The sequence below is a fragment of the Equus przewalskii genome, chromosome 10 (genome assembly GCF_037783145.1).
Source record: "Equus przewalskii isolate Varuska chromosome 10, EquPr2, whole genome shotgun sequence".
NCBI classification, from domain to species: Eukaryota; Metazoa; Chordata; class Mammalia; order Perissodactyla; family Equidae; genus Equus; species Equus przewalskii.
The window spans coordinates 11,889,386-11,916,250 of NC_091840.1; the positions used below are offsets into that span (position 1 = coordinate 11,889,386).

Genomic DNA, 26,865 nt, shown 5'->3' on the forward strand with positions numbered 1-26,865 from the left:
GTGCTGTACATATTTTAAACAGTCCATAATGTGGGATATATTGAAATTAGAAAAGTGAACAATGAGACAAACGGTATGACCAAATGATTGTGGATGACTAATTTGAAATCATAATTTTCTTTATTCTTTCTCTTGGATTTTGTAGGAATGGTTGAACTCATTCCTCCTACTACTTTGTTTGTACCTATACCCTAATAATCATCAACTTAATGACTTTTCTTCACTGCCTACCATGGACCTGGGACGGGTAGATTCATTTAACGAATCTAAATTTGCTATTGCATACACACCTGTCACCAACACAACCCAACAGATAATGAATAAAGTAGCTTCAGCCTCCTTCATGAAAGGTGAGTTTTCTAGAAACCTAACAGGAATTTCTGATGTCAATGTTTGGCTCATTTGACTTGCAAATGCATTTAATTTTCATTTCAGTTGATAAACCATGCCAACTTTCACAATTTCTACATTATGTGAAATGTGAATATACTTTCCCTTTGTTGGAAGTAGGAGGCCATCACCTAATATCTAAGCAAAATTGAATACGTTTCCTGCCAAGCAAAAGATTACCACTTGCATTGCACAGTCTCTCAACAAGGAAATCTGCTGATCTTGCACAGGGTTTAGGGAAGCATGGAATACACAGACTGATAGACTTTACAAAGCAGAAGTGTTTAGTGATTTGTTGACTTGTAGCCATGGAAGCATTGTTACTAGAATGAGACTGTTGCTGTAGTATTTGCTTGTTATTATAGACAAAAAACAACCAGTCTTTTCTTGAATTTAATTATAGGAATTTTATCCCCAGCTTTTACTACCAAAAAGATTGTCTTACTATATTTGAAGATGCTACTGATGAGTATTCTGTGCCTCAGATTTTCACCCTTCAGTGTGAAGGTACTTATCAATGAAAACTGAGCAGAGCGTTATTACTGTCAAGATCACTTCTGTAACAATTTTCTGAAATTAGAGCAGACGCAGCCTAGTGCAGAGGCAAGAGAACTGGGCTTAGAGTCAGAGAACATTTGATTAGAATTAGTTCTGCAACTGTGTCAGCATACGTTTTGCAAATCGTTGACTTCTCGGAGCCTCCTTATCATCATATTCAAAGTAAGATTACAATACTATATTTTTCATGAATATATCCACTGAGAGTGAGAGAATCCCAATGCAACTTGTCTTAAGGAAAAGGAGCATCTTTTGTCTAGCTTAAAGGAAAAAAGTATTAACGCACAACTGGATGGAGGTGTGTTGACAATAGAGGAAGACCTATGTCCATACTTCCCAGATCTATAGTATTGTATGCTGGCTTCATTCACAGATGGACTCTCCCTAAACAGAGGCAGAGTTGGTCTGCAAATTCACCAGATTTAGGCTTTACCACATAAGCAACTACAGTGGAAGGAGTACAGATCCTTCCCAAGAGTTCAAAATAATTTCAGGGATTATACCCATTGGAAAAAATGGCCTACTTTGGGTTAGTCTTGGTCTTCGTCCACCAAGAACTAATATCATTGGATAGGGGTATCGAGTATTGTCATTGCCCATTAGTTGGGTTCCCAGGTCACTCTATGAACCACATCCAAACCCCGTGGTTTGCATTCTGCTTTCTGCATTAATTTTAGGGTATTTACTAGAAGGACTGGATGCCAGGCAAATAAAAACAATAGTCATTCTTTACGAATATAAATGCATACTTCAAAGGGTAATCTATGGTCGTTGCTCCGTAAATTGAGTTGAGTTATAATTTAAAGGAAGCTTGGAGCTTGCACAATTTTGCGAATACACTAAAAACCGTGAAGTTGTGTGGTTAAAAACAATGAATTTTGTGGCATGTGAATTACATCTCAATTTTAAAAAATAATATAAAAACATGACTTAGACGGTACCCAGTATTAATTTTAAGCACCATAATTCCCTATCAAGAATATTATTGTAAGGAGAACCTGTGGATCCTCCTCCACCCAAGCACTGGAAGTCTATATACTGTCTCTTCTTTTTTGTCAACCTCTGTTCATAATTCCACGCCAGCCTAGGTAGCCATCAATTTTGCACTTAGATTCTGACCACTTAACTGGCTCCAGGATCCAGAAGTCCACCTCTCTGTAGTCAGTATTCAGGCACTTGCTTTTCGGAGTCTCTATGGCCACAGTTTCCAGACTATGTTGGACTCCTCCTTCCTGTCTATGCTTCACTGCACACTACTAGGCCAGGTGAATGTAAGCATCCCAAACTTACTTTCCCACATGACCTCACCAACCATCACACCATTATTTCCACTTGAATCCGAACGTCTGCACTATGCATCTTGCCTACAAAGACTGACTCCACTTCTGGTTCAAGATGGTAACCTGATCTGACCTGTCCACCTAAGATCCACAGTCCCAGTCTGTCCTGAGACATGTTTGCTCTCACCCTCTGTTTCACAGATGTCCTCCTGAGGGTCCCCATGTCATAAACTTGTGTTTTTCAACAACACCCTCATTAAAAGTCACAAGCAATTGTGATAATAAATATTCATTAAGTCACTACCGTGCAAGATCTTTACATAGAGTTTATGTTCACAATGAACGTGTTATTATTTTTGTTTTACAAATAAAGTAATTACCATTATGGTAATAAATATTCATTAAATGCTACCATGTGCTAGATTTTTACAGAGGCTTTATTCTATGGTAATGGAATATTATTCTGCAACAATAATATTATTCTCTATTATGTTTTTCTGTACTCTGCACTACTAATAGTATATATCACTAAGTTTATTTTACAAATATGGAAACTGAGGCACAAATGTTAAGTGAATTACTCATGATTGCACAGATTTAAGGAATAGAGTCCATAAAAAAAAATTTCTATCAAAATACATGCTACCTATTCCCTCCACTTTTATCTTCAATATTCCCACCCCAACCTAGAGCTTTTCTTGTATTCCTTCTCATTTTTTCAGTCTTAATAATACATCTATATGGCGTTGAACACAATAGCTGCAAAAAAGAAGATTATTTTAGTGATATCAACATAATTACTTGACATATTTTATAAATTTCCTTTTTTTTCAGTATATTAACCATACTGTCAGGGTTGTTAAAGGAAAATGAAGTTATATAGTTATTTCCACCTGAAACAAACCAGTGTCTAGTGATTTAAATACATATATATATTTTTACTGCCATTTTAGATTTATTGTAATGCTAATTCTTCTGTGCATAATTTAATTGGTATGGTATGATATCATATGTGATTGAAATCAGTTCAATAACTGCAACATATGAAAATAAAATAACTAATTTTAATGTATTATTTCTGATTGTATCTAGACAGAACTTTAGAAATTTCTCTCCCCAACCTTCATTCCGTGGCTAACTCATAGTTAATACTTGATTTTGTTGTATTTCCATAAGGAACTCTAGTATAAGCAATTGAACATGAAACTTGAAGTTAGTCTCCTAGTAATTTACTAACAATGATATTCCCTTCCTGTAATGGCAGACAGAGAAGTCTTGGGACTGCCTGATGAAGAAAGTATCAAAGAATTAACAGCAAATTATCCTGAGGAAATAGTAAGAGTCATCTTTACTAACACATTCTCATATCATTTGAAATTCTTGCTGGGACACAGAATACCAACAAAGAAGGAACACAGGGACCATACAGGTAACTTTCCAGCTACGCAATTCCACTACTCTCTATTTCAATTATGTTATAAGCCATATGTGGCAATAGATGTTAGTGCAGCAAATTTATAAACCCTTATCTGCTATGGTGATGTCAACAGGCCCATCAATACATTTGAAAAATGTGCATTGATTTTTTGGGGTATATTAACATACTGTATTATATGGTTGTTGTATATAGTTATATATACATTTACAGTTATATATACACACGCATATATACATATATATTATATGTAATCTATTATTGTTAAAGGAAAATAAAATTGTTTATGGATAAAATAGAACAAACTTTCCCTTAAATGTCTGAGTGAGCTCACTTGAAAGTAAAGAAAATTCCCAAGGGCCCAAAACAAAGAAGGCAACATATCCAGGCCAATTATTATTAATGGTGTTTGATTTTGTCAATCTCAGTAACCAAGAAGTTTGGGTTTTAGTAGCTATATGAGGACAGGTCAGAAGATCTTGGGTTTACACGAAGTGAAGTTTCTTGTGTCACTTTGGAACCTGGAGAGGCTGTGTACTCAGTGAAAGAGTAGAAGGAAAAAAATCACCTATTGGAAGACGAAGACCCAAAGGAAGCCTATTTGTCTTACCATGAGCTCTGGATGACAGAAAGATAATTCCCCTTTGAGAATTTGTAGCTCTTGGCTCACCTTCCCTTGAGTTTAGAATTCTTATTCAACTTACCTGCCCAGTCTGGGAAACCCCAACTATAAATATAAATAAAGTGATCCTGGGTTGGCCAGGCACTTGGGTGCCAAGCAGAAGAGATTATAAATGTTCCATAAAAAATACAACCTCAACTCAGGCCACAAAGATAAAATATCTCTGCATATAAATTTACAGTCCAATATGTGAAAACAAGGCGCCATAAATCAGAGTCAGGAAAACTAACAAAGCAGGATGCATCTCTCCCAGTGGAATTATAAAACTGAGAACATAAAATAAGCATGTCTAAAATGCTAAAGAATAGAAGAATCCAAAATACAAGAAAGGGAAAACTACCATAAAAAACAGGAAATGTTAGTAATAATTAGTTGGAAAATACAGTTGTTAAAAGATACACTCAACTATCTGACTAAACAATAAGTAGATAATAGCAACTAAAAATTTACGTAGGAGGAAAAAATCTCTAAGAAAAATAAGATCACTATTATGAAAAAGTATAAAACAAATTTAAAAGATCCAAATAAATGGAAGAGTATGCCACATTGCTAGAGATTTATATCTTACAGATGTTGCATTAGTTTTCTACAGCTGTCTAACAAATTATCACAAACTTAGCACCTTAAAATAACACTCAACGGTTAGCCCACAGCTCTGTAGGTGAGAACTGTGGACAGGCTTGACTAGGTCTCTGCTTAGGGTCTCAGAGGCTGAAATAAAGGTATTGACCAGGCTGAGCTTTATCTTGAGGCTCTTGGGAAGATTCCACTTCCAAGCTCATTCATGTTGTTAACTGAATTCAGGTCCTTGCAGCTGTAGGACTGAGATCCTCATTTCTTCCCCGACTGTCAGTGGGGATTGTTCTCAGTAATTAGAAACCACTCTCTGACTTTTGCATATGAACTGCTCCATCTTCAAAGTCAGCAATGGCTAAATTGAATCTCTTTCTTCCTTTAAATCTCTCTGACTTCTTCTGCTGCTAACAGCTGGAGAAAACTGCTTTTAAAGAGCTTGTGTGATTAGATTAGCCCGCTTGGATAATCCCCCTACCTAAGGTCAATTGTGTCTTATAACATAACACAGTCATGGGAGAAATCTCACCATAGTCACAGGTTCCACCCACATACAAAGGTGAGTCGGTACTACACATGGGCAAGAGTCAACAGGGGTTATTTTTAGAATTCTGCTTAACGCAGAAGTGAATTCTGCCCAGATTTCTTCAGGGGTCTATTGTACTTTCAATCAAAATCATAATAGATCTTTTCATATAAATTGACATATTCATTCTAAAATTTACCTTTGTAAGGGGCACAGAATAGCCCAGATGCTCTTTAAAAAGAATGAAGTTATAAGTAATGAAGACAGTATGCTATTGCCATAGTAATATACAGATAGATCAATGAAGCAGACGAGAGAATCTTGAAAAGTTCTCACATAAACATGAAAAGTAACATGTGACTGAGAAGACACTGCAGCCCAGTGATGGGAAAATTGTCTCTCATAAAGAACAAAATGAAATTATCTCACAGGAAAGAATCAATCCAGGTAAAGAATTAAATGATAAAAACAAGCCGATAAACCTTCTATAAGTCAATATAGCAGAATATCTTTATAACTGTGGGATAGAAAAGAATTTCTTAAACAAAACAAAAAATATGTAAACTATAAAAGAAAAGATTAATAAATTCAACTAGATCAAAATTAAGTAATTCTCTTTATCAAAAGATGCCATAGAGGGGGCCACCATGCGGCATGGTGGTCAAGTTTGGCATACTCCTTTTCAACAGCCTGGGTTCATGGGCTCAGATCCTGGGCATGGACCAACACCACTAGTCAACCATGCTTTGGCAGCGACCCACATACAAAATAGAGGAAGACTGGTGTGAATGTTAGCTCAGGGAAAATCTTCTTCAGCAAAAAATAAATAAGTAAATAAATAAATAAGATGCCATAGAGACAGTGAAAAGTAAAGGCAAAACAATGAGATATTAACAACAAATAAAACTAACAAAAGGTTTAATATCTAGAATATTTAAAGATTTCCTTTGAATAAATAAGAAAAAGGTGTAGAAACAGGAAAGTCATGAAAAGTTATAAATAGGAATTTCGTGAAAGGAAAAATACAGATTAAGAGTAAACACATAGAGAGATGCTTACCTGCATTAACAATCAGGGAAACTCATTTTGAAACCACATCTGATATCACATTTATCAGATTGGCAAAAGATAATAAACAGAACAACACAAAGTTTTGACAAAGATATGTAGCAGAGAATCCACCATTACAAAATGTTTTCAAATCCACAAAAAGTGAGAAATTTTATTTTTAAGTTGAAGATGGCCATAACCTATAACCCAGCATCATAAGAATCTTCTCAGTGAAAGTCTCATGCTTGTGTCAAAGACTGGCAGCCTACTTTCTTCTCCTTCCTGAGGTCATAGAGTGATCCAGTTTGTAGCTCTAATCAGATACCTAGACTCAAGGCATTGAAAAGTAGATGTGAGTTCTCTACCACTTTTCCTCACCTGCCTCTGCAAGCTAGGTAGTCATGCCTAAGAGATAGTGCAGCTACCTGTTGGAGGAAACTCCATCATCTTGGGACCTTTAGTATGATGTGGAATGGAGGGTGCCCCCACTCCTCCTTCCAAAAACTTAAGCTGAATTTGTAGCCTGAATGAGAAATAGACTTTTTCTGTGATAAGCCCTTGAGATTTGGGGATTGTTTGTTACACAGCATAGCATATCGTAGACTGTCCTCACTGATGCGCCCTTATTCATGAGAAAACATATATAAAGATTTTTCATAGCAGCAGCTTTTTTTTTGTAATAGTGAAAAGAAAAAGGAACCAACCAAATTATCGTGAACAGGAGAGTGGATAATACATTGAATCACGTTCATGCAACGGGAGTCTGTACAATCGTAACAAGAAGACGAAAGGGCCATTTATATAATTTTCAAAGTCATAATATAGAACAAAAGAAGCAAAATGCAGAGTGATGAATATAATGCATTATCAGATTTAAATACAGCTTAAAATTTTTTAAGTTATATATGTAGTTTAGAGATACATAATAAAAGTGTAAAGGCTTATATATAAACATGAAGTCCAGGAAAGCAGTTAGCTAGTTAGGGGCTTGGGGCTGGGGAAAGCATAAGAGCATAGACACTATATAGGAGGTTCCGGCTGTATTCGTAATGATTTATTTATGTTTATAATTCGATCATAGGTTCATGTGTGTTTATTATGTTGTTATATCATTTGTATATCTAAAATAGTTCTAAATTATTTTTAAAATTTTAATGAAACATGCATTTAATTCCTGTACTCCATTTTAATTTGTCATATTAAACAATATCTCTTTAGTGTAGTTTAATCCTCCATGGACTGATAGGCCTTTTTATTAATAAGTAAACTTTTGTCTTCAAAAGATGTTGTGATTGACATGATTTAAACATAGTGAGTTATTTCATCCAAACTTACATTTTGCCTGTGTTATATTTAACGTTAAACAAAGCTTTACTTTAGCGTTTCTTAATCCATATTAGGCCTTGCTAAGTTTTGAAAAACATAAAAAGATATTGTTTTCACAATACAAAATCAGAAAAGAGGAGAGCGCAACAAAATTCTTCATTGGTGAGGGAGCCCGGAAGACAATGTGAGAAAGCTTAGAGTGCGCGTTATAATTGAATGCAGAACGTTCTCTAAGAGTGCTCTGCCCACTTCACTTTGAGACTCATCACTATAATCTATGTTTGCACAGGCTTTGCATCAAAATAAGAACATTTGGAATTTGGGGCCATTGTAAAGTCCACTGTTTCGTATAATCAGGACTGAAATAATCCATAGTGATAGTTACTGTTTTCTTCTTTTCTTAAAGCTCATTGTTATGAAACGATTGAAGATATTGACTGTGAAGTTTCAGAATTCTGGAAGAAAGGTTTCGTGGCTCTTCAAGCTGCCATTAATGCTGCTATTATAGAAGTGAGTACGAACTGTCCAGTGCAAACTGCTGTTCAACGCAGATGAATGGCATTAGAAGCATCTAAAGTTTCATGGGAGAAAATATAAATGGGTAGCCTTATTCTTTCATTTACTGGCTAGTTTCTTTACAGCAAAGTTTACTTAAGTTGCTATATGCCATAGGGGATATAGATCTAAATAGAAGAGAAATTTTCTCCTCCAATGACTCAGCCTTGTCAAGAAGCCAGGCATATAATAAGAAAATCATTAGAATAGGAGAAGTAGGCTGTCACGAAGGTATAAATAAAGTCCTTATAGGTAAATAATTAAAAGCTTCTCAGTCTAGAATGCCATGGAAGAATTATAATAACATTTAAAATTGAAGCTTGAGATAAGGGGTTTGTCGTATTTATAAGGTCATCAAGGCCTTTCAAGCAAATTGTAAGATAATGTTATTCAGAGAGGTGATAAAACATGTAGTAAAATTTGAGAATTGTGAGTATCTCAGAATGCCTGGAGTCAAGGCGCCAAGTGGACCAGTGGCAGAATACAGAAGCAAAAAGTTAGGCTGGCATCAGATCCAGGCAGGCCTTTTATGTGTTCATAGGGAAAGAGAGGACTGAAAGAAAATAGCATGCCATCCATTAATATGCAAATTTTGTTTATAATATCTTTCTTCAGATCACAACAAATCACTCAGTGATGGAGAAACTGATGTCAGTTACTGGAAAAAATATGAAGATATATCCCTTCGTTAGTCAAGGAGGAGTCTTTACGGATTTCTTTGTTTTCTTCTGCATTATTTCCTTTTCCCCGTTTACTTACTATGCATCTGTTAATGTTACAAGAGAGAGAAAAAGGATGAAGCGCATGATGACAATGATGGGTCTTCGAGATTCAGCATTCTGGTGAGTAAAGTGTGGTAGAAATAAATATATCTAGGAATTCATGAAAAGTGGGCTTCTTCAAGTATCATTATTCAAACCCAATGATTTTCTAACTTTTCTCTATGAATGGAATAAATGGTCCTTGGTGAAATGCTTGCCAGGCTAGGGCTAGGTATTACTATGCTTCTGTGGCTGAAGAAAAAACATCAGGTTTGGGTTTTGCTGGGTGATTGTGAAGCAGGGACAATGGGGAATGGCCACTGAGTCTACTGGTAAGAGTGTGGTAGAAATGGTAGACTTTGGTGTCTAAGACAAATAGAAGTGGAATTCAAGCCAGGACAGCACTGAAAGGGGAAAAAGAGGTCAAGGATCAGGAGCTCTACTGAGACTGAGGAACATTCATGATGGGTATATTTGTGGGAATAAGCTTATTGTACAGGATTGTAAATAGGGGCTGGGTAAGGTTGAGTAATTCCAAGTATAGACAAGGTCCTGTGTGAGAAATTGTGAATAATTGACTGAAAGGGCATGGAGGGGATGTTTACAGTGAGGAGGAAGTACAATAACAGAGAGGCTGGGGAGCCAGGTGAGATATGCATATGGCAACTAATTAGGAGTCTGGAAGAAAATCCTAGACACCAATATTGACTTTTTATTTCATTAATACTGGCCGTAAGTATAGCAGAGCAGTGAAAGCTAGGCTCTAGAGCCAAAATGCGTAGACTTGAAACATAGTTACTTACCATCCTTGTTCAGTAGCTTCTTTGTCTGTAAAATGAGGAAAATAATGGTATTTCCGCTTAAGGCTATTGTGAGAATAAAATGATTTAATATTTCCTAAGGTTTTAAAACATTCTCTATCTTAGAGTAATTGTTATATGTGTCAGCTATCATTTTGTTGGTTTTGCTGCTGTTTTTCATTATTTCATTATCCCCTTGTAAAAATATTAATAAACAAGATAAAGGAATTGAAGAAAGGAAAGTGAACTATGCTTTCTTAGCTGAAAATGAGTGGCATTAAGACAAGTATGTAGACCATTTGATGTACACATCCAGAGAAAGATGAAAACAGCTTTTGGAAAAAGATGCGACAGACTTACACATAAGGGAGAATTTTTTTTTTTTTTTTTTTTTTTTATCTCCAGGGAAATTCATGGAGCTCTGAGCTCCCAGAGAGCCCCAGAGAGGAGAACAGGATTTGAGACTCACAGAGAGTTTACCATGTACTAGGACAGGGTCCCACATAGTCATGACCTCTGTAAGTCCTCACTGTAGTAGTATTTCTAGTACCTAATAAAAGAGCAAAAAGAGAACTTAGAGAGGTTACAGAGTTTCCCCGAGGTCACAGAGTAAGAACATAGCAGAGAAAATGTTTGAAGCAAAATCTATCAGACCAGAAGTCTTCTTTTCCTTTTTTTCACAGTGATGAGTGTGTGTGTGTGTACGTGTGTACGTGTGTGTGTGTGTGTTATTTCTGGAATTAATTTTAAGCAAAAGAATATTCCTAATTCCTAAAGTATTCTTCTCAAAACATTTACCTCATATTTACATATCCTAAACACTCAGTAAATATCTACTGAATGACCGATGCTAGAATCCATTCTACGTCCTCCGTTTCGATGGAATGTGAAATACTAAAACAACATTTTGTTTCCACATTAGGCTCTCCTGGGGTTTGCTCTATGCTAGTTTCATCTTCATCATGGCCTTTTTCTTGACGCTCGTTATAAAATCTGTCCAGTTTGTCATCCTGACTGGCGTCATGGTGGTCTTCACCCTCTTTCTGCTCTATGGATTGTCTTTGGTGAGTTGGTGAATTAAATCTCTTTCCATCCAACTCTTATCCTAAGGATCAAGTGTTGGCTTCCAATTAGGTTATAATTCTACATTTCCCTTTTCTTCTCTCTCTGCCCTGTTTGCATGATAAAATCTGTAGACTGGTATAATTTGATTTGTGGTGTTCCCTAATACCAGTTTGTAGCGCAATTTGCAGAACATAGCTTTGCATTTCATATACAAAATAATAATATAACTCTAATTTTGTATATTGAATTCCTTATTTCATTATGCTAATAATCATTCTTAGAGAAGCATAAACCAACTGGATCTTCTCTCATTTTAGATAGCTTTGGCTTTTCTAATGAGCGTCTTGATAAAGAAATCTTTCCTCACTGGCCTGGTCGTATTCCTTCTCACTGTCTTTTGGGGGAGTCTGGGATTCATGGCATTGTACAGGAACCTCCCTGCCTCCTTGGAGTGGATGTTAAGTCTTTTTAGTCCCTTTGCCTTCACGCTTGGAATGTCCCAGGTGAGAAGCAACCTAATTGTTTATTAATGACATTTCTGAAACATCTTTCCTCTCTGATATTCAGTCATCTGTAGTCATTTCCATGTTCGGTGTTGTAAAGTTTAAACCCTAGTGAAGACTATTGTGAGTTTGCAAAGATGAACGTTTAAAAGCTTTGGAAGTATTCAGTCCAGCAAGAAATTCATTTATTAAGTGAAAAAATGGGGGAATCAATATATAATTCTTCAAAGAGAATATTAAGTGTTTTCTTTGGCTATTAGGACTTGATGATGCAAATCTAATGCTAAATAACTATTCCAGTTTGTATTTTGACTTAGTAACTGAACAGCACACACGATTGTAAAAACCATAAAGTAAAAGAAAAGAAAATTAAAAGTTAAAAACACCTTGAAAACACATTAATTGATTGGTAACTTACATTTCTGTTCATAAAATGTCATTCTCTTTATCTGATTCTCACATTGAACTCAATTTGCCATCCCTCCTATTAAATGGTAATGCCAATCATTATGTATCAATTATTTAGTGCTTGACAAAAGGATTATTAATTATAAAGCATTCATTAACTTGAACATTATGCACCTGCCCACTTTTTCCACTGGTTTTCCTTAAACACACCAGTGGTTTTTTCAAGATCATAAATTCTCTCTCATGCAGCCATTTTCAGGGAGCATCATGCTTTTCTGCTGTGGCCTAGTTGGTAAAAATTTATTGAAGATCAAGCTCGAATATCATCTTTTCCCATACTTCCCTACCTTCTCCTAATGCTTCAATTTCATTTGGAACATATTTTAATCATAGCAATTACTAAATTGCATTATAGTTGGTCACATGCCCATGCCTTCCAATAGATTTGAGAATTGTAAAGTAGGCAGTCTCATTTAATTTTGTATTCCCGATATGCGGCAAAAAAGTAGTTGTTTTATTTTTATGCTAAACCTGTTTAAAATTTACCATAAACCTAACTTTCTCTAATTACTTTTTAATTTTCAGCTTTTACACTTGGACTATGATTTGAATTCTAATGCATTTCCTGATCCATCAGACTTATCAAATCTAATAATAGCAACAAATTTCATGTTGGCTGTTGATATTTTCCTCTATCTGGCATTGACGATGTATTTTGACAAAATTTTGCCAAGTGAGTAATGATACAATTAAAATCAAACATCATTTTAAGCATTTTATTTCTTAAAGTGAATCTCCTAACACTCATGCTATTTATATTTTAAGAACTACTTTGTACAACAACAGGAAGGAAATGAACCAGATCGTTGCCACCAGCCAAAGCCGATCTTTATTTCTCTCTTGCTTCTTGACTGATCAGAACTAAAGCCTGAATTTTGTTTATTCAATCACTAGCCTTTGTTTGAACTTTACTCTACTCTAAGTTTACGGCTTGTTTCTTTTTTAAGAGGTGCTTAGAAAGCTAGTTCCTAAATGGGTCTGGCCTGGTGTTTAATCATGGAAATTTATAGCTGCTTTTGCCTGACTGTTTAGCTCAGTGATTCTGAGCCCTAGCTGTACTTCAGAACCCCCTGGAGAACTTTCAATAAATACCAAGCCCAGCTCAGCCCCGAGAGATTCTGATTTGATTAATCAGTGGTGGGACCAGGACATTTGTGTTTTTAAAAATCTTCCCAGGGTTTGAGAATAAGAAAGTCAATAGACCATAAATTTTCATTTTTATCACCTTGCAACGTAAAAGAACAGGAGTTCTACAAAAGCAAGGATCTGTTTTGTTCACAGATGTGCCCCAAGCACCCACCTCAGTGTCTGATACACACCAGGCACTCAGTAAATACTGTGGCCGAAATGCTGGTTCATCTTTTTTCTCCCTCCTTTTAATCAAAGTTGGGGCTGTGTCTTTCACCTCTGCATTTCCTGTTCAAAACTGTATGCCAAGGATCCTTCATTATACCATGTAATCCAGCAATCCCACTTCTGGGTATATATCCAAAGGAAATAAAGTCACTATCTCAAAGAGATATCTGAACTCCCATGTTCATTGCAGCATTATTCACAGTAGCTAAGATATGGAAACAATCTAAGTGTTTGTTGATGGATGAATGGATAAAGAATATGTAGTATACATATATACAATGGAATATTATTCAGCCTTAAAAAAGAAGGAAATCCCGCCATTTGTGACAACATGGATGAAACTAGAGGCCATTATGCAGAGTAAAATAAGCTAGACACACAAAGACAGTACTGCATGATCTCACTTATTTATATATGGCATCTGAAAAAGCTGAACGAACTTAATAGCGAGCAGAATATTGGTTACCAGGGGCTGGGGGCTGGATGGAAGAAATGGGAGATCTTTGTCAAGGGGCACAAACTTTCAGTTATAAGATGAATAAGTTCTGAAGACCTAATGTATAGCATGATGACTGTAGTTAGTAATAATGTATTGTATGCTTGAAATTTTCTATGATAGCAGATCTCAAGTGTATTCAACACACACAGAAAAACAGTAATTTTGTGAGGTGATGGATATGTTAATTAGCTTGATGGTGGTAATATTTCCCAAGGCATAAAAAATCAAAAACATCACATTGTACACCTGGCATATATACAATTTTTGTCAATCGCACTTCAATAAAGCTGGAAAAATTGTGAAAACCTCTAATGAAATACTCGTATTGAGTAGGTGGAAAAAAAGAAGTCAATGACCAAACACTTGTAGAAAGGGAAGAAGGGGAGAATGAGAATAAAGATGCAGAGCAATGTCTTGAAGCAGTGAATTGATCATGTTGGTTTTAGATAATCCCTTAAGAACAATGACTGTCTTTTAGAAGAGTCCAGAATAATAGATGCCAGTATCTACAATTCTTGGCTCATACATTTATTGTATGGAGTTATTTGTATTATCTATTCATTAAGCCAGAATTTAAACCTGAATTTGAACAAGATGACTTTGTTCAAAATTTTAAAGACAAGAAATATGAATGACAGAAAGGAAAATTAACTGGATAAAATTGACAGAATCAGGTAACAGTAAATCTGGTCGTAGAATATATCCAATATAGTACATACTTTTATTTGCCAGTTTTCTTAATCAAGGGCAAGAGATGAGTATTAACTAATAGTAAACCATGTGCCAGGCATATAGAGGATGTTCAGTAAATCTTTATTGCATAAATGAATGACTGAACGTGTGAAAAATACACAAAAGTTTGAAAATCCATCGATCTTACAATGGAGGTCAGTTGCAGAATATTAGAGAAATATACTTCTTCCATTTCATAATTTTTCCCAACACATAGGAAAACAGAAAGTGATCATTAAGTGCAAATACACTTTGGATTACTTTCCAGGAAAAGGTCTATGGCTAATATGTTTTTAAAGCAGATCATAAATTTGCTTCAGAGGAATGTCATTATTTGGGGATGAGAAAAGCATAAATACAAAGTAGCTTTTTAAAAAATTCCACTCTATGTTAAGTTTCAATAAATTCTTTTGCCCCATTGTCTCCTTTTCTTACAGTGTTTTATTTATTCTTGTTAAATGCTATTCTATCTTCTCTTGAAATACTTGTTTTATTTATTTATCCGATAGTCACTTCTCAATTTCTTCTTCTTTTGCCAGTGTAATGACACTTGAACTCCTAGATAGAATTTGGCATGCTTGGCATATCTTGCATTTACATTCCAATATTTGGCTTTCTTGAGGTTAAGAAAAGTCTGAACATTTATTTAAGTTCCTCCTGAATTTTTTAAAATCACAAATTCATTTTTTCCTATAGGGACAATTATTATAATGGAGACATCTTAGTGATTTTTTTCCTTATGAAGCTATACATATCAAACAAAACATGTACCTTACCTTGTGTTAACCACATGTTCAAGTTTATCAACAAGGGTTTGCATTGCTATGCTGCATTAGGGTGACTCTCTCCCTTGAAGTGGTGATTGACACAATATTTAATTATCTCCTGGTTGTGTAGATGAGTATGGACATCGATATTCACCCCTGTTTTTCCTGAAGTCCTCCTTTTGGTCCCGACAACAAAAAGTTGATCATGTGGCTCTTGAAGATGAAATCGATTCTGATCCTTCATCTAACGACTCTTTTGAACCAATGTCTCCAGAATTCCATGGGAAAGAAGCCATCAGGTAACAAGGACACAGGTGGAGATCAGGCTAATGACTGAGAAGCTAATAGCACCTGAAGCAAGCAAAACTCTCTTTTGTGCCCTATAGAGAGTTCCCCCCCAACCTGGTCCATGTACGTCTATCACTTCACACTTCAAGTTTAAAGAAAAATTCTTTTAGCCCTTGTTGTCTTATATTCTTGACATTTACATTAAATACAAACTCAGATTTCACCAGCAAAGATAATTCAACAAAACCCTTGCGGGGATTCTCAATCTTCTGTCTGTTGTTTCTCTTCTCTATCCCTGGCTTCAGTCATTTCTTTGCCTGATCTCACTTATTCACTCTTTGATCCTACCTCATTTATTATACAGCATATTTTTTTCTCTCCATTTTTCAAATTTCTCTTTCCTCTTCTATTCACTGAGTAGGGAAGAGGGAGACAAGACCTAGAGATAGATACAAAGGGAATTGAGGAAGACGTGCCTCTTAGAGTCATGCATATCTTCATTCTGCTTGACAACAAAATAGATGTTTTGTTTGGTGCCAGTAACTTTTACATCCAAATAAGAAAATAGGAAGAAAATCTTCAGGGTCCCTGACTGTTCAAATCTTACTCATCCATCAATGACCAGCACATGTCAGTCCTCTGTGAACTGTCTCAGATTACTCCTAGAGCCTGTTTCATTTTTCATTTTAGCCAGTTCCATATTTACCTTCTGTATTTATGTTTTCCTATGACTTAAGCTAGGTTTAACCTCTAGTAAAGCAGCGTGGAGCAAGGCAATGGCTTTATTTGATATATTTATGTGTTTCTTGTTGTTTTTCTCCTATCTCTTTAGCACCTCACCGAACTATAAGTGCTATGGAATGATGGTAAATGGGATTAAAACAGAGATGAGAAAATCTAGTGAAACAGTTCAATATGAATGGAGCCTGAATCATTTGATGAATAGGAGATGGCAAAATAAGAAACATAAATTTGATGCATCTTATGGATTATACATTTATGTGGCAGAATAAAACAGATAAAGTGCTTAGGATTCCAGATCTACGACAGCACCCAGCATATGATAATTTTATTCCTTTATATTACCATAATCATCATCTCACCAATATCATCTTATGTTGATTGAATATTTACCATAAACCATGCGCTATGCATACAAGATGAAACATTTTATTCACTCTTCAACACAGCCCTAAAGCACTTCAAGTTTTCAGATTGTGAAAGCTGAAATTTACCTGGAATAAGTACATTGGTTAAGGTAACAGAGCTACTAAGTGGTATAGATGGGATGAGCTCAGTTAGGTAGGACTGTAAAACCCATGCTCTCACTATTATGATCTGCTTCTCTTCCTTACTCCACTCTTCTACCTCTTAACCAACCTCTGGAGACCTTGACTCCAGATAACCAGATACTTCCCACCTGCACCAGAAATTCACATGAGCCTTTCAGTATTGAATGCCCATGCTACCTCTTAGCCTACCTTCTCTAACTTTGCAGTTTAGAGGGGATCCTGGTTCTCAATATTAATGTCAGGCTACATCCCAGTCTTCAGAATCAGAAGACTGGTGATGGGTTCCAAGTGTCGGTACTTTTTTAAAACTCCTCAGATGGCGCTAATGTGCAGCCAGGGCTGGGAAGCAGTATTCTAGCTTATTCTCTCACACAAGCATGACTGCATCTTGAGAGGGAAAGCTCAGATCTTCCCGTAGCCTGAAGATAAGATCCATCCAGTCCTGTCAACCACACCTAGAATTACAAACTGAAGAAAATTGTTATACCTTGAAGTATCTTTTCTTTTTTTTCAGAATAAGAAATGTTACTAAAGAATATAAAAGAAAGTCTGATAAAATAGAAGCTTTGAAAGGTAAAAAAAAAAAGTTACTATATTGATTTCCTGATTTTACTTCAATTTTTTGCTTTTGGTGAGCATTTACCGGTGGTATTTCAGATTTGAAATGAGTTGTCTGAGCCACATGATAAAATTTACCTTCCAAGATATTACTTCTACTGCATAAAAATTAGAAAGTATTGAATATGTCTTAGAATTATATGTATTTGAAAGTTGTACTGTGTAATATTGAGGTAACCTAAGCATATTCTGGAGTTTTTTCTATGAACTCAAATGTTTCTTCTGTGATTCCAAAGCTGTTGTAGATATCGTATGTTCTCCTTTTGTGCAAAAAAGTCATTTACCTCAAAGGATTTTTAGCCACATGATAGTTTACTGAACTATTAATCTATCCTTCCTGTTAATACATATTAACATCCACCCACCATATGCCAGGCAATGTCAATGAACCTAGGAGTATAAGACGTGTTCCCTGCCTTTAAACCAAGTAATTTCAAGATTTCAAAACAGGATACACATATAAATTCATGAAAGGGCATTTTATTTTGAATTTAACAACCCAGTATATCTATATTTCGAAAACTATGGCCATTCAAGGAAATAAAAAGACAATTCATTAGCTCTATAATAAAATGCTGTTTGTAGTATTAATTGTTTTCCTTCCTACCTCTGTACTTCTTTTCCTTCTTTCCTTTCTCCCATCCTTTCTCTTTCCTTTTTTCTTTCTAGACCTGGTACTTGACATATATGAAGGCCAAATCACTGCCATACTTGGTCACAGTGGAGCTGGAAAGTCAACACTGCTAAACATTCTTAGTGGTTTATCTGTTCCCACCAAAGGTAAGAGGTTTGATCCAAAGTCAAGTTGACAAATAAATCAGCGGTTAATATAAAGTCTTTCTTATCATTAATCACAAACATAGATAACTAAGGAAAAATGGAAGTTAATTTGTAGTTCTATTCTATAGATTTATGTAATATTTAATTGGCGTATATGGAATTTGAGTATTTCGTGATAATTATTTTCGTGGTTATTAGTTGCCATTTGGCATTCCAACATGTGTCTGTTCTCTTTGGCTGCACGACAAGCATCCCTGAAATTAATGGCTTAAAATAAAAATGTTTTATTATTTCTCATGATTCTGCAGATTGGCTGGCAGTTTTTGTGTCTGTACGAAAGTGGCTGGGGTGGGATGTTTTAGCACAGCCTCACTGCCACATATGGGGCTTCAGTTAGAACTGCTGCACCTGTCTGCCGACATGGATTTTCATCTTCTGGGAGGCTAGTCTGGGACTCTTCACCCAGTAATCTCCGTGATGCCAGAAGCAGAGAGGGCAAATCTCAGTGTGGAGGCACTTCATAGCCTCTGCCTGTATCACATTTGCTCAGATTCTGTTTGTTAAATAGCTGAGCCTAAATGTGAGGGGTGGATAAATAGACTACATCTCAGTGGGAAAGTTGTAGACGGGACTTTTTTTTAAATATACCGCACAACTAAAATGGAAACTCATAATACCTGAACTGAATAAGCCTTGAAGATAAAATCGTATATCTAAAATGTAATTAATAAACATATAGTGGTTTCTCTTTTAGAAAGATCCTAATTTAAGCATTATCCTGATGTTAACTCTTAATCTTTGTTATAGGTTCAGTCACCATCTATAATAATAGACATTCAGAAATGGCTGACCTAGAAAATATTAGCAAGCTCACTGGAGTTTGTCCACAATCCAACGTGCAATTTGATTTCCTCACCGTGAGAGAAAATCTCAGGCTGTTTGCTAAAATAAAGGGGATTCAGCCACGTGAACTGAATAAAGAGGTATGTAAGTGTGTTAGAACTATCATATTGGTCAAAATGAGATTGATAACTCTATTTACACTGAGTTTTTATGCTTTCATTAAATTATTTTTGTGAAAATGTTTGCATAAATGTTGGACAAAAAAACTAATTTACATAATATCTAACATTGACATATCACTTACAATGTGCTGAAGATTATCCTTAAGTTTAAATATAATAATTCACTTATTCCTCATGACAACCCTATGAGGTGAGTACCATCATTATGCCCACTTTACACATATGGAAACTGAGGTTCAAGAGAGACAGTAACTCGACCAAGATTATGCAGCTAGTTAAGGTGGAGTGGTATTCAAATGCAGGCAGTCTGACTCAGTATCCAGGCTTTTAACCATTACACTTTATAACCCCGTATTTACAAATTTAAAAATAAAAGAAGAGAGAAATCTTGGTTTGTGACATAAATGTTGTCGTCTGATTAGATACAAAGAGTTTTGCTGGAATTGGAAATGCAAAATATTCAGAACATCCTTGCTCAAAACTTAAGTGGTGGACAGAAAAGAAAACTAACCTTTGGGATTGCCATTTTAGGAGATCCTCAGGTAAGTCCAACTAAATTTACAGATGAATTCAAATTTTTAAAAATGAAACTTTTGGGGGTAGTTCAAACCTTTTATTTGCAAAGGATCTCTGTGATAAAATGTTTACCACAGAACATTAAATATAAGAACAAAATCCTAACCACAGCACCCTTTTAACTATAAATAATAAGCTTTCTTTGCTTTCTGGAAGAACTGTACCTTACTGGAAACCCCCTTTGTATACATCCCTCCTCTGTAGATTTTCCTATTGGATGAACCAACTGCTGGATTGGATCCCTTTTCAAGGCACCAAGTTTGGAACCTCCTGAAGGAGCGGAAAACGGACCGTGTGATCCTCTTCAGTACCCAGTTCATGGATGAGGCTGACATCTTGGCTGGTAATTGCTGGCTTCCTTTCAGTATCATCATGAGGACTTTGTGAGGTTTGAGAAATATGGATTGGGATTCTGAGCAGCTGCATTTTGTCATCTGATCATCTAGATGTATCTGGCAATCTGAACACTCGTAACGATATGAACTGAGTCCGGAGAGTCTTACTCCCAACCATTTCCACGCATCTCCTACAATTTGTGTCATTTGATTACACAGGGGCATAGTCTGCCCAGAAACTCATTCTGTATTCTACTAAAAGTCTGTATTCTAAAACATTAATTCTTTTACTCAAAATTGAGGTCAATCAACTTGAAATATTCAAATAATTTTGATGTTTGATACATTAAAATGTATAGTATGATGATTCTCCATATTAGAAGATATATCCACATCCTCCCTGACTGGTTGGATGGCAAAGTAATAGCTTAAAGTATATAAATAAGATTAAAATATGTCTGTTTCGATGACCTTTTTTTTAAAGACTGACCCTGACCTAACATCTGTCGCCAATCTTTTTTCTCTTCCTTCTTTTCCCCAAAACCCCCAGTACATAGTTGTATATTCTAGTTGTAGGTCCTTCTAGTTTTGCTATGTGGGATGCCACCTCAGCATGGCTTCATGAGCCTTGCTAGGTAGGTGCCCGGGGTCCAAACCGGTGAAACCTTAGGCCGCTGAAGCAGAGTGCATGAACTTAACCACTCAGCCATAGGGCCGGCCCTCAATGAGTCTTTATTAGCCCTGTATTTGAAAATGTAGAAGCTCCTGAACTAGAGCTGGATCATCTAGATAATTACCTTTTTCTTGAGAAAAATGGGCAACATCTTAACGAACTTTCTTCTTTGCTTCTTCCTTTTCAGATAGGAAAGTGTTTCTCTCCAGAGGGAAGCTGAAGTGTGCAGGCTCTTCTCTGTTTCTAAAGAAGAAATGGGGGATTGGATACCACTTAAGGTATAGCCACTCGAGAAGGCTGGGAAAATGGGAACTGGCCTCAAATAAGGCGTGATGCTTGAAGCAACACATTACAACACGCAAGACAACCCCTTATTATTATACACAGATGTTTGTATGTACCTATAAACATATTGTGTATATGTATACATCTATATGGAGACATGCATCCATTTATATCCATAATATATATACACACATGTATGTATATATATATATATGGAGTTGGTATATATTAAGCAAAGATATTAATTGGTACATATTAGAGACTGAAAACATATGACAGCTTAACAGAAACATTTTTTTGAATGTGATAGAAAATATACCCACAACACATTGTTTGTTAAGGGAGCTATGTATTAAGGGAGCTTTCTCAACTGACACATCATATTTCACACCTTCATCGTCTCTCACCCAGGGTGTTAATGTAATTCCTTAAGTAGAGTCCTTGCTTCTACTTCTCCTAATTGCTCCTCTTCTTTCTTGTTCTTCCTCTCATTTCCATCCTCTTCATTTTATTTTTATCATTATTTTGAATAGTAGCATATTTTTGCTGTTATTTATTGAGAGATTCAGATACTTAACATTATTTTATTTAGATCTTCCATTTTTTGAGATAGGAACTGTTGTTACTTTTACTCTGTAGATGAAATTACAGGCTCCCTAGATTCATAAGTGGTCGAGTTAGGAATTGAACTGGGATATTTTTAACTTCAAAGTCAGGTATCCAAATCCATGTTTTAAATTACTTTTTAATTTATACGTGACTCAGTTCTAAACTACAGCTCTGATTTATACTCTCTACACTGTATACTACAGCTCTGATTTATACTATCTACTTTGATTTATACTATCTATACTATGAGAACAATAACACATAGCAAACAAAAAAACTTCAAGGTTCCATTTTACCTTCCAGAGTCCAAACTCCGTAGCCAAGTAATGCTGGTGTGGCCCACCCTATCATGACCCCCATACCATTTGCCTTTACCCAATTCAAAACCCTCCATTAAAATGAAATATCCATTGTTCCTTGCGCATGCCATATCATGACCTACATTTCCCATTGTTTGAGTTTATTTCCTGAGGCTGGCAGTTTTCTTGAACCCATTTCCACTTGTTCAAGTCCTAAAGAGTTATTTGAAGCCTACCTCATGAAGATTTTATTAATCTTCCAGCTCTGTGTATTGTCCCAATATTTTGATTTCCTAAGGCACTTTGTTTGAATCTCTTCTGGAAAATTAATTAAACTCTCTGAAACTCAGTTTTATCACTTATAAAGTGGGAATAATAATTACCAGTTGCAAGTAAAGTTTACAGAAAAATAAATGATAAGGCCCTACATGGCAACATAACATGTTCTCAAAATAAAAAATGCTGGTCAGGATCCCTGCCCAATTCATGAGTCTCTTCATGGGCTCCTAGACAGTAATTTGTGTAATTTCTTTCTTTCTTCTTCTAAATCAGGGTCAGCAAACTATGGCCTGTGCGCCAAATCCAGCCCACTTCCTGTTTTTGTAAATAAAGTTTGATTGGAACACAGCCATTCCCATTTGTTTACATATTGGCTATGGCTGCTTCCACGTTGCAGCGGCAGTGTCGAATAGTTGCAACAGACATCTGCTGGTCTGCAAAGCCTAAAATATTTACTATCTAGCCATTTACAGAAAGACTTTGCTGATCTCCACTTCCAGGCTATAACCTCCTCAGGGAAGGACACATGTACTGCTCACGCAGGCCTCTCAGGCACCCAGAACAAGGTCTTAGAAGTGGCCAAGAAATATTTCTTCAATTGTTTTTATTTCAGGGGACAGCATCATCATGGGGAACAAGTCTGATATTTTTTTGCTTCGTTCCCTCAGTGATTTTTACTGCTTCTGAAGATGGCATATATTCTCGTTTGCCCATAATATCTTACGAGTAAATAGGATAATTTTGACGTAAGCATTTGGTCAAATAAAATAACCGTTTTTTAAAGACTTGCTAAGTGCTAGCATCACTATTATTCAGTTCTTAGAGCAACCCTAAATGTTAGGAATCATTATTCCACTTTACTAATGAAGAAACTGTTCAGATAGGTTAAATAACACATTTCAAGTGGCAAAACCAAGTTTTGGAGCCAAATCACTACTGATATTTTATCTACTGCATACTTTTTAACCATGATTAATAGATTTTTTTGTTTTCCTATGTTGATGATTTTCTACATGGCTGATTTTCTCAATGATACTTGGTTCTTAATTAAAGTTCTGGAGTTAGCACTACAATGAAAGCAAAAATTAGTGATCCCACCAACCCAAACCCACATTCATCCGTAATTAATTTCTATCTTTAACCCCGTTTCCTTCATAGCACTTACTACTATTGGTAATTATTTTATTTATCTATCTGTTTACTTGTTGTCTTCCTGTTTTCCCCATTAGACAGTCAACTCCATGAGAGCAGGACAATGCTGTTTTATTCACCATTGTACCCTCAGCACTTAGGGTAATTTTTGTTACATACTAAGAAGTTAATAAATTTGCATTGAATGACCAAATTGAGTAACTGAAACTGTTTTGTGCCTACGCTTATCAAAAGTCTGCTGTTTTGCCCAATACAACAATCCTATTTAGCCAACTTAAACCGCCTTTGAAAAATCTTCAGCATTTTCAATCTTGTAGAGTCCTGATCCTTGCAGTGTTGTGCCCCTGGTAGCTCTACTCTGTAGCTATTCTCCCCGTGAAGACCTGAGTTAATATTGACCTTCTCTGGGCATCATCTCTGGGTAAACTGACCACTAATTCAGATGAGCTCATTCTTTCTCTTCTTCTGTCACATTTATGTGATCTGATTTTTTCCCCTTATTTGATGTTTATATGGCCAATTTCATGCATTAGATTTTAATTGATTTTTCTTTGTCCCATAGAGACTAGCGTGTTCTTCATGCTATTGGAGACTATGTCAAATAACATGCATCTTCTTTTTTTAACCAGCTTGCAGTTGAATGAAATCTGCATTCAGGAAAATATAACATCACTTGTTAAACAGCACATCCCTGATGCCAAATTATCAGCAGAAAGTGAAGGAAAGCTTGTTTATACATTGCCCTTAGAAAGAACAAATAAATTTCCAGGTAAGGTACATGAACACCATGAAACAAAATACATAAAAAATATTCAAAAATAATGACAATTATTGAGAGCAACATTTATTGAGAGCTTATAATGTGTTCAGGTATTTGAAATGTGATGCAAAGAATAGTACAGTAACTGGTTATTTTATCTATAGTGAGAAATACTATATTCTAATGCCTGGACATTTTAGGAAGTTTTTTTGGTCCTTCATTCCCTTTGTAGTATGTAGGAGAATATTCTAGCGTTCACAACTGTGCATGAACACAAGTAAGTGAAAACCTCTGGCTTAACCATTATGTCAAACAGCCCCAAGATATGGCTGTTTCTTCTCTTGACAAGCCTTTTGTGATAACTTTCAGGCTTTTCAGGCCAATACATGAAAGTTTTACTTTATGACAGCTATTTTGAATTCTCCATCAGGTTAATCATATAGCTGCATTTCATTAGGGTCAGTTTTTGGAGATTCGTTATGTTCTTTTGTTCAAAACATCTTTGATGATTTTTTCATTTTCCTCGACTCTGTGTGTTGATGTCTGTGCATTAGGTAAAGCCAGCACCTCTCCCAGGCTTCACAAACTGGCTTTGTACAGGAGAAGACCCCCACCTATCAGCCTGGGGTCTCCTGGGGGATTCTGTCAACTCTTTGGCTCCCCAGGGAGAAGCAGGCAGCTGTAGTTTTTGTCAGGTCACTCTGTGGTGAACCGTAGGAGTGAGCTATAACATTATACAACCTCTAATAATCAAGAGTGTGTGCTATTGACAGAGTGATAGACACATAGGTAGAACAGAATAAAGAATCCAGAAATAGACCCACACAAATATGCCTAACTGATTTTTGACAAAAGTGGAAAAACAATTCAGTGGAGGAAAGAGAGCCTTTTCAACAAATGGTTATGGAGCGGGTAGATTCAGGCAGAAAAATGAAGCTTCACCTAAGTCTTGTGCCTTGTACAGAAATTAACTCAATATAATTTGTGGACTTAAATATAAAATGTAAAACCATAAAAATTTTTGAAAATAAATAGGAGAAAATCTTCAGGATCTATGACTAGATGAAGAGTTCTTAGACTTAACACTAAAATCACAATCCACAATAGGAAAAAATTGAAAATTGTACTTCATCAAAATTAAAACCTTTTGCCTTGTGAAAGATCCTGTTAAGAGGAAGAAAAGACAAGTGACGGACTGGCAGAAAGTATTTGCAAACTTTCTATCTCACAAATGACTGATATCCAGAATATGTAAAGAACTCTGAAAACTCAACTGTAAAAAAACAAAAAGTCCAACAGTGAAATGAGTGAAAGATATGAAGAGACATTTTGCTGAAGAAGATATACAGATGACAAACAAGCACATGAAAAGATGGTCAACGTTATGCATCATTAGGGAAATGCAAATTAAAACCACTATGAGATATCACTGCATACTTATTAGAATGGCTAAACATTTTTTTTGAAACAGACAGATAATATCAAATGTTGACCAGGATGTAAAGAAAATGAATCACTCATACACTGCTGGTGAGAGTGTAAAATGGCACAGCCACTTTGGAAAAGAGTTTGCAGTTTCTTAACTACCATACAACTGAGTAATTGCACTCTTGGGCATTTATCCTAGAGGTATGAAAACATGTTAACACAAAAACCCATAGATGAATGTGTACAACAGCTTTATCGGGAATAGACAAAATCTGAGACCACCCAGATGCCTCTTAACAAGTGGATGGGTAAATAAATTATAGTACATCCATGACATGCAATACTACTCAACAATAAAAAGAAATAAGCTACTGACTGGTATATGTAATAACCTGGATGGATATTTAGAGAAATATGCTGAGTGGAAAAAGCCAATCCCAGAAGGTTACATAGTGGATGACTCAATTTATATAACATTCTTGACATAAGAAAATTATAGAAATGGAGAACAAGTTAATAGTTGCCATGGGTTAGGAGAAGATGGGGTCAGGAGAGACATGGATGTGACTACAAATGGACAGCATGGAAATGTTCTATGTCTTGGCTGTGTTAATGTCACTACCCTGGTTGTGATACTGCACTCTGGCTTTTTAAGATATTGCCATTGGGGAAAACTGAGGAAAGTGTACAGATCTCTCTGTGTTATCTTTTACAACTGCATATGAATCTAAAATTATCTCCAAATAAAAAATTCAATTAAAAAAGTTTGCTAAGTATATTTTTCATTCAGAGAAGCTGCTCCCGGGCAGTGGGGCATAATGAGGGTCCACAATGAGCAGTCCAAACAACTTTGCAAAGATAAATTATCCCCGAGAATCATTCAAATATACACTGTATGGTGACAACACAAGTATTCCTTAGAGTCCTCAGGCAAAGTGTTAACTGAACTCTAATTAATGTGTTTTAATAGTAGTTATAATTTAGAGGAGGTTTGTAAAATTTAGGTAAAATGAAGAATGACACAATATTCATTGGTGGTTTGAATCTTACTTCTTTTCTCCTTTTCTGTATGCAGCGCTCTAGTCAAGACAGAAAGCTTTTAATCTACCCTTTTGCCCAGGGAGAAGCTCCAGGTTGAAA

General features: G+C 35.8%; 1 protein-coding gene across 5 annotated transcripts in view; it reads left to right on the forward strand.

Annotated features, from left to right (window-relative positions):
* Positions 1–26,865, forward strand: part of LOC103541338 (ABC-type organic anion transporter ABCA8) — a 67,393-nt gene that overhangs the window by 8,364 nt on the left and 32,164 nt on the right. For all 5 annotated transcript variants that reach the window (XR_011523281.1, XR_011523282.1, XR_011523283.1 and 2 more), the window contains exons 3-17: positions 146–350; positions 3,493–3,657; positions 8,227–8,330; positions 8,991–9,217; positions 10,859–11,000; positions 11,319–11,504; positions 12,498–12,645; positions 15,457–15,625; positions 17,421–17,479; positions 18,194–18,304; positions 19,112–19,287; positions 19,752–19,871; positions 20,110–20,248; positions 21,101–21,191; positions 24,167–24,306. Coding sequence is in view for 2 of the 5 variants with exons in the window: in XM_008508105.2 (XP_008506327.1) it covers positions 146–350; positions 3,493–3,657; positions 8,227–8,330; positions 8,991–9,217; positions 10,859–11,000; positions 11,319–11,504; positions 12,498–12,645; positions 15,457–15,625; positions 17,421–17,479; positions 18,194–18,304; positions 19,112–19,287; positions 19,752–19,871; positions 20,110–20,248; positions 21,101–21,191; positions 24,167–24,306 (2,182 nt within the window). In the remaining 3 variants the exon portion in view is untranslated. The remainder of the gene's footprint in view (positions 1–145; positions 351–3,492; positions 3,658–8,226; positions 8,331–8,990; positions 9,218–10,858; positions 11,001–11,318; positions 11,505–12,497; positions 12,646–15,456; positions 15,626–17,420; positions 17,480–18,193; positions 18,305–19,111; positions 19,288–19,751; positions 19,872–20,109; positions 20,249–21,100; positions 21,192–24,166; positions 24,307–26,865) is intronic.